This window comes from Pollicipes pollicipes, unplaced genomic scaffold (assembly GCF_011947565.3).
Source record: "Pollicipes pollicipes isolate AB1234 unplaced genomic scaffold, Ppol_2.1 Scaffold_1600;HRSCAF=1878_pilon_pilon_pilon, whole genome shotgun sequence".
NCBI lineage: Eukaryota > Metazoa > Arthropoda > Thecostraca > Pollicipedomorpha > Pollicipedidae > Pollicipes > Pollicipes pollicipes.
Window position 1 is genome coordinate 15,643,193 of NW_023595962.1, and position 13,946 is coordinate 15,657,138.

At 59.0% G+C, this 13,946-nt stretch overlaps 1 protein-coding gene across 1 annotated transcript; it reads left to right on the forward strand.

Moving 5' to 3' along the window:
• The first annotated feature begins 203 nt into the window (after positions 1-203).
• Positions 204-12,211, forward strand: LOC119109008 (AN1-type zinc finger protein 4). The gene is made up of 9 exons (XM_037232584.1): positions 204-416; positions 1,800-2,020; positions 3,217-3,418; positions 6,104-6,253; positions 8,847-8,967; positions 9,501-9,674; positions 10,454-10,543; positions 11,046-11,112; positions 11,197-12,211. Exons 2-9 carry the CDS (start codon positions 1,879-1,881, stop codon positions 11,424-11,426), a joined length of 1,176 nt encoding a protein of 391 aa, XP_037088479.1. The 5' UTR covers positions 204-416; positions 1,800-1,878; the 3' UTR covers positions 11,427-12,211.
• Positions 12,212-13,946: the final 1,735 nt, after the last annotated feature.

Genomic DNA, 13,946 nt, shown 5'->3' on the forward strand with positions numbered 1-13,946 from the left:
GTAATTCTAAGCAAATTGAGAATTTACCTGGTATATCGCGTATTTTTGACATTTTGATGTTTTCTACCCAATAAAGATATCGAATTTGTCGGGAAGAGGCGCGTTTCTTTCATTAGCTTCCTTTTTAGCTGGGTGTAATGTATTGTTTATATTTATTGCTCCGGTAACCATGGCAGCGTTGTCAAGGCCAAGCAATCGGACGAATTCCTTCAACACACAAAGCGGGGAACGTGCCCGGCACATTCATTGTCCGCGGCTTTCGGTGGTGGCCGGTGACCGCGATTTCTGCTGCAGGTACAAGGGTTCTTCTGTTTTGAATCGGCTGTCGCCTTTATCCTCGTGTGGGAAGCCGCCCCCTGATCGAGGGGTTGCGGGTGGAGAATACATTTCGTCTCGCCGCTGTAGCATGTGTTTCGGTGAGTAACAACCTCTGTACCTGCTACCAGCGTACCCAGGCTGCCTTTCTGCATACACTAGTAGTGGAATCATTGTCAGGCTGAGTGCTCAGGCCCACATGTTTCAAGGCTCCCAAGTCTGCAATTGTTTGGTAGTCTTAGCATAGGCATTGTAATACATATTTGTATACATGTGTGCTTTACTCTTGCCTGCAAGCTCCCATCATTCATTGCTTATTCATTCCACACATGTCATTTCCTCACTTGATTGTTGCTTTTAGAGTGAACACATGTAGGACTTTCATAACAATGGCTCCCCAGAGTTGAGGCCTACCCTGGCCTGGCAACCAGTCTGCAAGTCATGATAGGAATGCCCTTAAGACAATAGGGGCTATTTCAAGGCATGTTACAAGACATTGTTTCACAAAATGAGTTATTGGAGCTGAATGGTAAAAAATGATTTAACTGACCCCAAGATATGCTGAATATGCTTCTCCCCAGATTTCACCCACTTCCTTCCCAAAAGTGTGGGGGGGGGGGAAGGAGAGACTGGAGCCCAAGTTAGGGTACCTGAAGTCCCCTAATTGAGCAGAAAACTATACTCCTGTCATGCTAGGCACTTGGGGTGGCACCACTGCCCTCAGCATACATCTTAAAAACTCTATTGTGGTGTTTAGGTCAGCCTGGCAGGCAAGGCCTAAACATGGCCTATAGATAGGTTCTCAGTGTGATATGATTTTATAGACCCCTTTTTGTTAGGAACTCCTAATGTCTCAATTGTTTGTGCTGTATCAGGGTTATGGTGCTTTTCCATCATGTGTATTCCTAATTTAGATTGTGTCATTGTCCAAGAAGCCATCTCAAGGTTGTGTGATCCCCTTTTTGAAGATATAGTCTGAACTTTTTGAAAGGGTTGATTTCTGGCACCAAAGCCATTGTCAAGCAGTCCATGTTGTGGGAACCCTAGTACCTGCTGCTTTGTCTTAAGTGCTAGGTCACCAACAGAATTTGGTTGCAAAAACATGTTGCAATCTTTGGCATGGTCTGTCCTGTGGGTAGTTCTGCTTGTGATGTCATCCTAATGTCAGGGCAAGGCAGGCTATCCCAGTCAAGGGCAAGCAGGAAGTACCCACAGCCATCTGGGCCCATCGTGCCGGGTGTGGGTGGTGGTTGGGTCACGAGAAAGGTTGTGTTAAGTACATTTTGGAACACATGTGGCTATAGTTACAGGTGTTGATAGGACATTCACAAAGTGTCTGTTGGATGCTTTGAAATATGTTACAATGTGATTTCTGCATTTTATTTAAAGCAAGTGTTCCACACTTATATGGGGTTTCCAGGAGGCTCCTTGGCATCTGCCACTGCCTCCGCAGCACTTCCCTCTAATGAGAGACGTCGTTCCAGCCGAACCCGCAGTCGCCAGCTAGCGCCGCCGCTCGCGGCGGCCGCGGCGCGAACTGCGGCCGCCATGTAGTGCCGCTAGATGGCACCCGCGCTCGAGCCGCCTCGCCGTCCCGCGACGATCGAGGTGTCCGTGGAGACGCTGACTGGCTCTGGCTTCAACCTGCGCGTCTCCAGCTTCGAGACGGTGATGTCGGTGAAGGCGCGCATCCAGCGCATTGAGGGTGAGCCTGTGGAGGCGAGGGGGAGGGGGAGGGGGCGTTGGGTTTGCGGCGAGATGCGCGAGGCGGTTGGTGTTCTCGAGTCTACCAAGTGCTGATCTACGGCGGCCGCGACCGGCGTCCTTCCTTTGAGTAAGTGGTGACCCAACTGGATAATAGGAAACGCATGGCTTAGCAGCGGTCTGGCAGCACAATGCTTGTCGTCATGATAGGCCTACAGAGAAAAAGGGCATTGTGTTCATGGAATTTTCTCCGAAGAAAAACTAAACGCTTAGAAGTGCGACCGCCTTCAGGCGGTCACTGTCCTACAGCGTGCCCGACTATGCTTTGCGTGCCCCTCCGGCCCTCCCAACACCCTCTTGTACAGATCCGTGATAACCCTGGCGGCCTGGTCCTCAGCGCGCTCCGTCCCCCGCTTCACGACCCGCCATCCCCCACTCCACGACGCTCCGTCCCCCACTCCACGACGCTCCGTCCCCCGCTCCACGACGCTTCGTCCCCCACTCCACGACCCTCTGTCCCCCGCATCACGACCCCGCTGTCTCCCGCTTCACGACCCTCCGTCCCCCGCTCACGACCTCCGTCCCCGCCTCACGACGCTCCGTCCCCCGCTTCACGACCCTCCGTCCCCCGCTTCACGACCCTCCGCCCCCCGCTTCACGACCCTCCGTCCCCCGCTTCACGACCCTCCGCCCCCCCCCCCGCTTCACGACCCTCCGTCCCCCGTTTCACGACCCTCCCCCCCCCACTTCACGACCCTCCGTCCCCCGTTTACGACGCTCCGTCCCCCCCGCTTCACGCCCTCTCTCCGTCCCCACCGGCCTTCACACGACCCTCCGTCCCCCGCTTCACGCCCTCCTACCTCCGCCCCCCCCGTCGCTTCACGACCCTCCGTCCCCCGTTTCACACGACCCTCGCGCCGCCCCCCCCTCGCTTCACGACCCTCCGTCCCCCGCTCATCACACGACACACACTCCGCCCCCCCCCCCCCCCGCTTCACGACCCTCCGTCCCCCTGCTTCACACGACCCTCCGCCCCCCCCCCGCCTTCACGACCCTCCGTCCCCCGTTTCGGCGACCCCCTCCCGCCCCCCCCCCCCCACCATTTCACGAACCCTCCCGTCCACCACCGTTTTCACGACGCTCCGTCCCCTCTCCACGACGCACCCATACACCGGAGCGGCGGGCCACCCGGGGCAGGTGTGCCCATATCGCAGCAGCACTTGATCTTCCACGAGCGCGAGCTGTCGGACGGCGCCTCGCTGCTGGAGAGCGGCGTCACCAGCGGCAGCCGGCTGAAGCTGGTGGTGGCCATGCGCGGCGGCCCTGTCAACACGCGACGCCTGCCCATGTATGACGACATCACGCGCGCCGAGATGCAGCAGCTCATGGAGATGCAGAGGTGAGGTGTGGTGTGACAGAGGTGAGGTGACGTCACAGAGGGAGGGGGCTGTGACGTCATACGGGCAGGGATGCAGAGGTGGTGACGTCACGTGGGGGAGGAGCGGAGCGGGCACAGACGGAGTGACCCGCTGTGTGATATCACACAGGCGGAGATGCAGGGTGGGGAGGGCCTGTGACGTCACATAGGTGAATGTATACAGGTGAGGTCAACTCGTGTGAAGGTATATGTGTCTGGTCTGGATCCCATAAGGGACAGAGCGGGATCCGTGGCAGGGGGGCGTGGAGAACAACCGGCCATCCGATTAGCATGTTTATGTGATGCATGCTGTGTTCAAGGGAGAGATAAACCAAATGTTGGGCTGCGAAGTGGCAGCTTCGGAGAAGTTATGCGGGGTAGGAGCGCGTGCACACGACTACGTGACGAAAGGCCAATAACCCAAACGGCTGTGCGCGATCTACAACTTATGCGGAATTAGTTTGAGATATCTGTTGCGCATAACATTCGAGGTCGGACTCAAAGAGGTCAGGTAATGTTTTTTGTCATTGTGCCATTGTACCATTGTGTGTGCCCCTGAGTGGCGCTGTACAAGTTGAGAAAGTAAATCGTTGAAGCACGCCACCCTTGCCTTCCAAGTCCAGAGTGACATGGTTGTGTAGGATCGCCGCCCAAGGGGTCGTCTAAGATCACTCCAGGACATTCCTGGACTTTCCACAGTCTGGACTGTAGACGACCTGACACAAGAGTGCAGGGTCGTAGCCAGAGCCATGGCAAGGGGGGGGGGGGGGCACGGGATTGACGGAGGGCCCGTGGTGGAAGGCCCCCACCCCGAAGAAAAATCGCCAGATTTAGTCCATTTGTTTATGAGGGAATGTTTCGTGTGTTATTTTTCATTGTTGCTTTGTCTAACATGAATATATACTGGAAGCTTGAACAGAAACCATGGCGATATCATTAGGTCTTAATTGTATGGGAATAAACTGCAGAGTTCTTGCGTTAAATGACTGCATGCAATAAATTGCAGGTGCCCTTCAGTTAACAATGATCCAGTGGACTTTTTCAAAACCGATAGAGCACAGAGGCTTTGCCGGAATTTTGTTCCGAATTCTGCATAGATTTTAAGGACCCCACAAATGTATATTGTGGGTCAAAATGTGTCCACAATCTGTATTAATATGGTCAAGCCTAGCTTTTCTGCAAATGCGCCAAGCTCCAAAAGCTGTAAATGCTGAAAAAATACTTACAATTGCAACAAATTGTTTTGAGCCACGGTTAGGTATGATGGGCAGGCTGTGCTCAAAATCAACCCGCTTTTTTACTGAAGAGCTTGCTTTATGGGGTAGTTTATTATGCTCATTTCGAATCTCTTGATAACAGGTACCGCAGCAGACATCTTCCACGAACTTCCGAACGGTCATTGTAGGTCATGGACCTAAAATGACCCAGATCAACGCTCTGTTTTATGAACATACTGCCTGTTGTAATCCTGAACGCTTACTGAAATAAAAAATTGAAATAATATCGTAGGTTTTTGTTTAACAAACCATTTAAAGGTCAAGTAAAGTCGTTGACCTAAAAGAGGCACCAGCCATCTTTTGCTTAGAACAGGTATGTAGGTTCAAGGCGGTTGGATGAAGAGGTCTGAGCGCAATTTGGACGCCAACTTTGAGCCTTGTTTGACCTTATCACACCCGAAGTTCATGACTTATGGATCCCGAAAATTGACAAGTGAGTTCACATCCAGACCGACTCACCGTACGAATTTGGTGTCCCTAGCTCTCTCAGTTGTTGATATCTCAGGGGGTCAAATTGACCCCCCCCCCCCCCCAACCCACCCGAGCGAACGGTGTTTAGCCGGCCGCGTGGGCGCTTGTTAACGAACGCAGCATGTACTTGACATTGACGCGCAATCCCGCTCCCAACGACGAGCACCATGCCAGCGCTGTGTCGCCGCGTTCCGTCGCCGCCGCTTGCCAGCCGCGTGTCCCGCATCGGGCTCGTGCGCTCGCGTCAGAGACGGTCGCTGCTAGCCGCTGGCGCCGTGCGGGCCGCCGCCGCCGCCGGGCCCGTAGCGGACCCGTGCAGGAATGCGGCCACCGTCGCCGCCGGCACCGATTGGGACATGCCGACGATATCGACTGGCGACCGGGCGCCCGCTCACGTCCGCCGACGCCGGGGGGGGGGGGGAGGGGGAGGGGCGTACCGCGCCGGGCCGGGCCGGGCAGGCCGACGGAGGTGCCGGCCGGCGCGACAGTGACGCGATGCTTGGTCGCGTGCTGCGGCGGCTCTCGGTGGCGAGGTCACTGACCGCCCCGTGACCGGTCTGAGGAAGTCGAACACCGCTGCCGGGCCGAGGCATGGAAACGGATGGCCGTCTGCTGATCGTGCGGTGCGTCTGTGTGGGTGTGGGGGGGGGGGGGAGTTCCGGTGAAAACGTTTTCCAGTGTTGTTTTGTGTTCTTTATTGATCGCTTACATGCCTCGCTGCGAATCAAATATCTGATTCATTTGTCACGCGGTAGGCACCTGTAGCTTGGTCTTTTGATGCCACAAAAATCGTCCAGAGTGCCGCCGCATTTGATAGCCCAGCTTATTGTCACCACGCTGCGACGAAAACGCCGCTCGGCGGGAATCGAACCCGCCTCGCCGTGCCCGCCCGGCTACTAACGCCCGTGTATCCGCGCAGCAGGGAGGCGTCGTGGGACGGCGACACGTCCGGCCGGCAGGTGACGCTGCTGGTGTTCCGCGAGGGTGACCAGGTCAACTTCTACCGCGTCATGGAGAACACGGACGGCACGTTCTCGCCGCTCTCCGACTCGTGGGGATCGTCCATCAGGTGGGTGGTTGGGCGCCCGCCCGCGCGCGCGCGGATGTCACTAGCTCGTGCCGCGTGGCGCCAGGCAGGAGTGTCCTGTGGTGGCGGTAGGGGTACTGTTTACTGCGTAGAAAGGGCTGCCAGGGCGTTGTTTGCCCTCTTGAGATCGGGTGATGCTCTTTTCGGTTCATTGTGATTTAGAGTTTGGACCTCCGTGCTGCAGTGTGGACAGATGCAGAAGGCCGTTCTCGAGAAGTTCTCGTCAAAGTCCAAGGGTGGACGAGCTGTCCGTCCAAAAAGTGTCCAAACGCCACGTTGTCCAAAAATGAAAGTCCCCGTTTTGGACCTGCAACAGGGGGTCCAAAACTGACGCAAACTACGGATTTTGAGGAAATCGGAGCTCGTGCTCTCATCTCAGTCTGTAAGTTCCACAGCCTAAAGAATATGTGGCAGTGCACGCGATGAGGTAGTCTGTCTTATGTTTCAGAAAGAGGGATGTTCTTAGTGTCCCTGTCAGCAACTTGCTTATGTTTAAGAATCAAATTATGTTGAAAACGAGCAGCCTGAAATAAGTTGAGGCGCGTATCAATTTCCAGCACCACAAAGTTGCGTCGGCCGTCCAAAAAAGAAAACTCCAAAGATCTTAGTTTCTGTCCGTTTAATTTTCAACGGGTGGGATTCAATTAAATTAGGGTATTTTTGAAACTGAGGAAATTTTGAATCCAATGAGCACATTTAGACAGCTGAGCCGCAGCCGGTTTTCATCTCACATCGGATTATCCGTTGTAGTCTGTTCACCACTCTGTGGAAGCTCGGGGCGGGGGGGGGGGCACCCCGCGACCGGCAAGCAGTCTTGTGGCAAATGTTTGGCTAGTGACCACATCTAGCTTTAAGCAGCATTCAAACGTGTGCCGGCGTTGAGAAATGTCAACCGCTGTCGTCATTGGCTGACGGAAAAAGTTTGGTCTGTCATCAGCAAAGTTTACAGTCCGCTCAAGCCCTCGTGGCAGATATTCGGGACCGCCTCAGTTACGTCGTCTGCGCGCTGTCCCGTGACACAAGCATCGTGCATTTTAAATGTGCCACACATTGCAGTGTTCGTGGCATTCATTTGCGAGGACGTCTGGTAATGACTAAAGCGACGGCAGGAGCCAGGAAGTAAAGCACACCATTATTTATTGCTGCCACACGTGAGCCCGGTTCGCTGAACGGCCCTGAGCAGCATGTCCTGGCAATCTGACTTCGGTCTGATGTATGGTGGCTGGGGGTCACTGGCGTGGCGTCGCGCTCCAACCTTCAGAAATCGGTTGACTCTGTGAACGGGGACGTCCCGCGACTGGAACGGTCTACCCACATGCTAAGTCCTTGAACCCCGAAGAACCATGGGTGCCGTGTGGGTAATAGATGGCAGCGCCAGGACGTGTATTACCCACCTTGCCGCGTGGGTAACATATGTCCTGGCGCTGCCTCTATGCCTATGGCCTATGGCCTATGCATCCCGACTCCTGGCTTCCCGCTGTCGGGCCCGGGATACCCGCAGGGGGAAAACAACGCGGCAACGGAGGGGGGGAGGAGGCATTCGCCGATGGCATGCCTCCCCTCCCCGCGTTGCCCGCCTGACTAATAAACGAGCACTCCCCACGCTGTCGTCATACCCCGGGGAAACACTGCCAGCTGCACGAGCTTGCAAACCTCGGAACATGACATTAACATGACACCACTCTAGCGACCTCATACAGCTACCGCACACCAATTCAGCTTGGCCAGCACGAAAGGTCAAAATCTCCAGATTCTGGGCCCTTTTGTATGGCGGTATTAGACAGCAATGTGCAGGTTACCATAGGTTCATGTTACTGATCATTGGGTTGTGCGTACCGTCGCACGGAAGGGCAAACTCGGCGCGTACACATCAACGGATGAGACGACTCGACTGAAGCTCAGTGGCAGGGGGATATGTGATGGCCGGTCGCACGCGTGGACAGCTCCTCGGCGTGCTGGGCCTGGCACTGATTCGCGACGCGATGTTGCGACCGCTGTGTGGACCGGCGCTGCGGCGCTGCTGACAGATCAGAGAGACGGGATGGTGCGACCGCTGTGTGGACCGGCGCTGCGGCGCTGCTGACAGATCAGAGAGACGGGATGGTGCGACCGCTGTGTGGACCGCTGCTGGGTGGACGCCGGCGCTGCGGCGCTGCTGACAGATCAGAGAGACGGGATGGTGCGACCGCTGTGTGGACCGGCGCTGCGGCGCTGCTGACAGATAGAGAGACATGTGCACCGAGTGTGACCGCGCTGCGTGCTGAATCAAGGACGCGACGTTGTGTGGACCGGCGCTGCGGCGCTGCTGACAGATCGAGAGACGGATGTGCAGATGTGCGCACCGCGCTGCTGTCAGAGACGTGATGTGCGACGCTGTGTGGACCGGCGTCGGCGCTGCTGACAGATCAGAGAGACGTGATGGCGCGACCGCTGTGTGGACCGGCGCTGTGGCGCTGCTGACAGATCAGAGAGACGTGATGGTGCGACCGCTGTGTGGATCGGCGCTGTGGCGCTGCTGACACATCACAACCGGGTCTGGCCTGAACCTTTCGGAACCGGGTCTGCCCTGTCACAGGAATATGTTCCACGAGGAGAATCCAGATGAGGTGAAGAGGCGCATCGAGGAAAACACAAACACCATGAGCAAGGTGATCGACCTGAAGCACAGAATGCAGCAGATGACGTTCAGGAAGAAGGTGAGGGTGGCTGCGGCCTCCGGCCATGTTGGAGACGCGGAAGGCCTGAGGCTGTGTCTTCCCGTCCCGGCTTCGACTTTGGTGTCGCGTTATTTCGCCTGCGAAGAGGTAGAGAGAGCGTTCGTGATGTTTGAATTATTTGGAGTTTCATGGTCTTGCCCGCTCGGCGTTTTGGCAATTGTATTTACGTCGTGGTATTCGTACGTTCTGTCCGGGCACGTATTGAACACTCGAGTGAACTCTGTGATCCGGCCCCGGGCAGGTATGTGCGTGTGTGGCGATCACTGCAAGCATGCTCTGCCGCTGGTATGCAGATGTGATCGTCAGATGGTGCGCTAGCGTTCGTCACAGTGATAACGGAGTCGCGACGGTGTGTAACAGGCAGACGATACGGCTTGTCCAGCGGCGGTAACGCCATTGGAGACGAGGCTCCTTGAGGTGACTAGGTCGTCACCACTGGCCGCGACCACGCGTACGCCGCCGCTGAGCCGACCGCCCTCGGTGACCTTGATGCCGTGCGCCGCCGCCGGCAGGGTCGGGCCGTGCCGTCCCGCGGTCCGAGTCGCCAGAGCCGGACGGCGGCCGCCACGCCGCGCGCGCCATCTACCGGCGACCGCGTGCACCTGCCGCCGGTGTCGGCCGTGGCGCGGCCGCCGCCGGCGCTGCCGCACCACCACGGCGATCTGTCGGCGTCGTTCTCGCGGCTGGCGGGCGGCTCGGCGGCGCGGCGACGCTGGCCGGAGCCGTCCTCGCCGGCGGCGGCGGCGCGCGCCGCGTCGGCCGCGTCGGAGGCGGCTGACGAGCGTCAGCAGCTGACGTCGCGGGGTACGCTGGCGTCCGGCCGGCAGCTGGCGTCGGGACGGCGCCGCAAGCTCAGTCTGTCGGAGAGCACCGAGCTGTTCAGACAGGTGCGCTGGACTGGGCCGACATAGGGCTGCGCAGACGGCGGAGCCGGACCCTTCAGACACCGAGCTTTTGAGACAGGCGAGGCAGGCTCTTCAAACACAGCAGCTATGGACAGGGGGAGCCGGCGTGTTCAGACAGAGTTTTTTTCAGACAGACGAGTTGGACTCTTTAAAGATCTGCAGGGGAGGACTGTTGACAGGAATGATCAAAGCTATTGACACTGACCTCCGAAGATAAGCGATCCAGGCTGTTCAGACACGACTTGTTCAGAAACACGTCCCGTCAGTACAGACGGCCGCCGTGCTCTTGGCTCCCCTTCAGATGGGTGAGATGGGGATCTCGAGGGAATGCAATGAAGCTTGTGGGCAGGTGGCGGCTTTGCTCGGGGGAGAGGGGAGCCCCCCCCCCCCCCCCGCCCTCCCCCGCGGCGTCCCTCGGGGCGTACTGACCGCCGTACTGACCTCTGGTCCCCTACCGCCGGTGCCGTGCTGACTCCCTGTCCCTGGCCGGTGCTGTGCCGACGCCCTGTCCCAGGCCGGTGCCGTGCTGACGCCCTGTCTCCGGCCGGCGCCGCCCTCAGATGCAGGCCCAGCGCAGCCTGGAGCGGCGGCCGCCGGAGCGCGTGGCCGCCCGCGACTACGGCGCGTACCGGAGGACTCTGAGCAAGCTGGCGCGCCTGCCGAGCCGACCGGCCGAACCGACCGAGCCGGCGCCGCCGGAGCTGCCCGTGCTGTTCGAGAGCGACGAGCGGCGAGGTGGGCGGGAGGAGGGGAAACGCGGAAGGAGGGGGGGGGGGGGGAGGGGTGCTGGGAGAAAGGAGGGCTGGGAGAGCGGAGGAAGGGTGGGAGATAGGCAACAGACACGGGAGGCAGGGAAGAAGAGAAGGTGGTGGGAGAAGGGGAGAGGTTGGAGAAGGGATGGGAGGTGGGAGGAGAAAATGAGGAGAGTATGGGGAAGGTTCGGAAGATGGGAGGAGAGAGGAATGAGAATGCATCAAAATGGGAGACAAGGGTCAGATTGGTGAGCGAAACGGGCTGGCCGGAGAGCGCGCTGCCTGACCGCCCTCGCGCATCCCTGTGTGACCCAAACCGGTACCGACAGGCGGTGGGGCGTCCCGGCGGGTCGCCGTCGCCTCGGCCGGTGCGCGACCGCGTACCTCTCCGCACGCCCAGCTCCACTCCAAGGACGACTCGGAGCGCGCCGTCAGCCCGGCGCTGAGCCTGCGGCCCACCGACGGCCGTGCGCGCCAACTCTGCCGCATTCTGAGCGCGCGCGCCGCGCTGGCGCCGCGAGCCGCCGCCGCGCCGCCACCGCCGCCGCCGGCCGCCGTCGCCGCGCCGGCCAAGCCGCGCGCTAAACGGCCTCGCTGTCAGCTGTGCCGGCGCCGGCTGGGCCTGGCGGCGGCCTACAGCTGCCACTGCGACGGCGTGTTCTGCCCGCAGCACCGCTACCCGGAGTCACACCAGTGCGGCCACGACTTCAAGGGCGAGGGCCGCAAGCTGCTGGAGCGCGCCAACCCGCTGGTCACGGCGCCAAAGCTGCCCAAGATCTAGCGGCGGGATGTGCGGTGCGGCGGGAGGGAGAGGGGCGGCGCGGGAGGGCGGTGCTCCGGCGGGAGCGCGGCGTGGATGGCGTGGCGCGTGCTGCAGTGTGGCGAGTATCGTCCCCCTGCTTTCGCGGCCCATCCGTCCTCGCCCCGCGCGCGCGTACCCCGGAGTCGAGCTGTGTGACGAGCCTCAGTGGTGTGCTCGTTGGTCGTCTCCCCGCGCCGAGAAGCCGTCCACACCCGCGCCGCCCGCCGCCGAAAATGGCGCGCTGTCTTGGCGCCGCGGCCCGCTCCGCTGCGGTCCGCGCTTGTCCGGAGCGTGAGGCGCCGCCGGTCGGCGCGGCGTGGCGCGGCGTCTGCGGACGAGAAAATTCGGCTTGCCGCCGCCGCCGAGGCCGCTGGCGGTCCACGGTGGCGTCTGGAGTAGGAGCGGGGCGTCGCCAGTGCCGGCGGCTGCTCGTGACGCGGTGCAGACTGGCCGGACTGGGCAGAGTGAGGGAGAGGCGCGAGGGGGCGTGAGTGAGGCAGAGTGAGAAAGGCGCCAGAGAACCGTGCGCCAGCCACCCACGCGACGCCGGGACAAATGCATTGCGGAATGGGCCATGGATAGTGACGCGCGCGAGGCGATAGCTGAAACCACGGTGGCGCGGATGTTGTAGCGCACCTCAACTGCCTTCTCGCCTCAGTTGTGTAAAATCGAATACCAGAAGACGACTAGCGGCGCACGAGGATGGCGTGCCTGCATGGAGGCTGGCGCTCTCCGCCGTCCGCCTCGGCGGACGGAAGGCAGGCCGGAGGTGGCGCCACCACCGGCCGGTGCGCGCACCAGGCGCCGGCCGGGCTCCGCGGCGGCCTCCGCGCGCGGCCCCGCGAGCGAGGCGCGCCGCCGCTGCTCGCCTCTGGAAGACGGGCTGCCTCGCGGGCGCAGTTGGTGCCGTGCGCACGCGCCGCCGGACGACCAAGGAACGAACGAGGGCTTTCGTTGACCGGGCGGCGCCCCCGGCTTGTCATCAAACTTATCTAGTCGTTGTTCGTCTAGTCTCGCACGGGTTTATCACGGCTGTCTCGTCTCCGCCAGAGCGCAGCGTTTGGTTCCGGATGTGGTGCGACGAGGAAAACTGCGTGGCGCCCGGCTCTAGGTCTGTTGTGTTAACCCAAATTCCGTCATTGTGATGTGGACATGCGGCGCCCCCAACGCCCAGATTGTGACGGCACCACAGGCCTTGTCAGAAGGCATGTTTTAACATTCTCTCGTCTTTGTCCATATGTGGTAAGTCCCCCCCAGGCGGGTGAGGTGGGTTAAAATAAAGCCTTTGCCATGCTTAGGTTGTACTGAGCTCAGCCCGTCCCCCCCCCCCCCCCCCCCGGATGAAGCGTTTTGTCGCGCTCCATTGCACGTGCAATAAATCTATATTACAATTTTCATTGTTTTCAGTTTATGGAAGGTGCTGACCTGCGGAGGGCCGTTGGCATGTGGAACTGTTTCCTGTTGGTGTAGCGTGGGAAATGTAAAATTTGCAGGCTGCTAAAAGACACCGGAGCTGCATGACCTACAGCAGTCGATGCGCCCCAAAAAAACGCTGGAAGGCGTGGCGAATTTCGGCTCATGTGAGAAACTGGGCAGCGATTATCATACAAAGCAGAATCGACGCATTTCGGGTCGGTAGAACGTTACGGTATAGGCAAAAACGCGAATGGATACGCGCCATCGCGCTCGTGCGCGGACAGGATCCGCCGGTTTGGGAGCGTTTTTCAGGGTCGATGCCAGATCTCGGCGACCCGAACAGGCAATGATGTGAAACTCACTGCACCACGCAGGTGCACGTACCGTTTGAAAATCACTCGGCCGGCTCAGAACTGTCCGACGAAGCGACAGCAGTTGCGCTCTCCAAAAACAGCCAAGAAAGCAACACGCTGGTATCCAGACCTAGCGAGCTTGGGTCATGGAGTGGATATGGAGGGATGAAGCTGGGGTCATGGAGTGGACATGGAGGAATGAAACTGGGGTCATGGAGTGGACATGGTGGGATGAAGCTGAGGTCATGGAGTGGACGTGGAGGGATGAAGCTGGGGCCATGCAGACACAAAGCTCAGCTCACGGTGACCAAGATCTACCCAAAAATAGTCAAATATTTCACAGCCATGATCGCAGTTGCAATAAACGTCTGCCACAACAAAGTTTTCCGCTTTCATTTTTAAATTTTCCGCGCAAAATTCCGCGCACATTTGCCCGGAGTAATGGTAGCTACAGCATGGGCGTCGCGAAAGGAGGGGGACAGGGGGTGTAATTTCTCTTCAGCTGGGGGCTGGAGCACCCCAACTTTGAGAGGTATGTGGGCCAGATCCGGGGAGAAACCAGTTTGTTGGCGCCTTTGGAGGCAAGCTCCATGGCATTCACTGTTCCCCCCCCCCCATCCAACTTAACTTATTAAGCTATGTCCCTCGGGCACGGAAAGGGGACTCGACACCCTACAAGGGGGATCGTCCCCTGCTATCAGGAACAGAAACGGCATACGACTGGCCTTTG

Bases quoted from the DNA above. Each gene is read 5' to 3' on its own strand.
- LOC119109008 (XM_037232584.1), top strand. From the start codon at position 1,879: ATGGCACCCGCGCTCGAGCCGCCTCGCCGTCCCGCGACGATCGAGGTG. The intron at 2,021-3,216 runs GTGAGCCTGTGG...CACCCGGGGCAG, and splicing joins GCGCATCCAGCGCATTGAGG to GTGTGCCCATATCGCAGCAG. The intron at 6,254-8,846 runs GTGGGTGGTTGG...GCCCTGTCACAG, and splicing joins TCGTGGGGATCGTCCATCAG to GAATATGTTCCACGAGGAGA.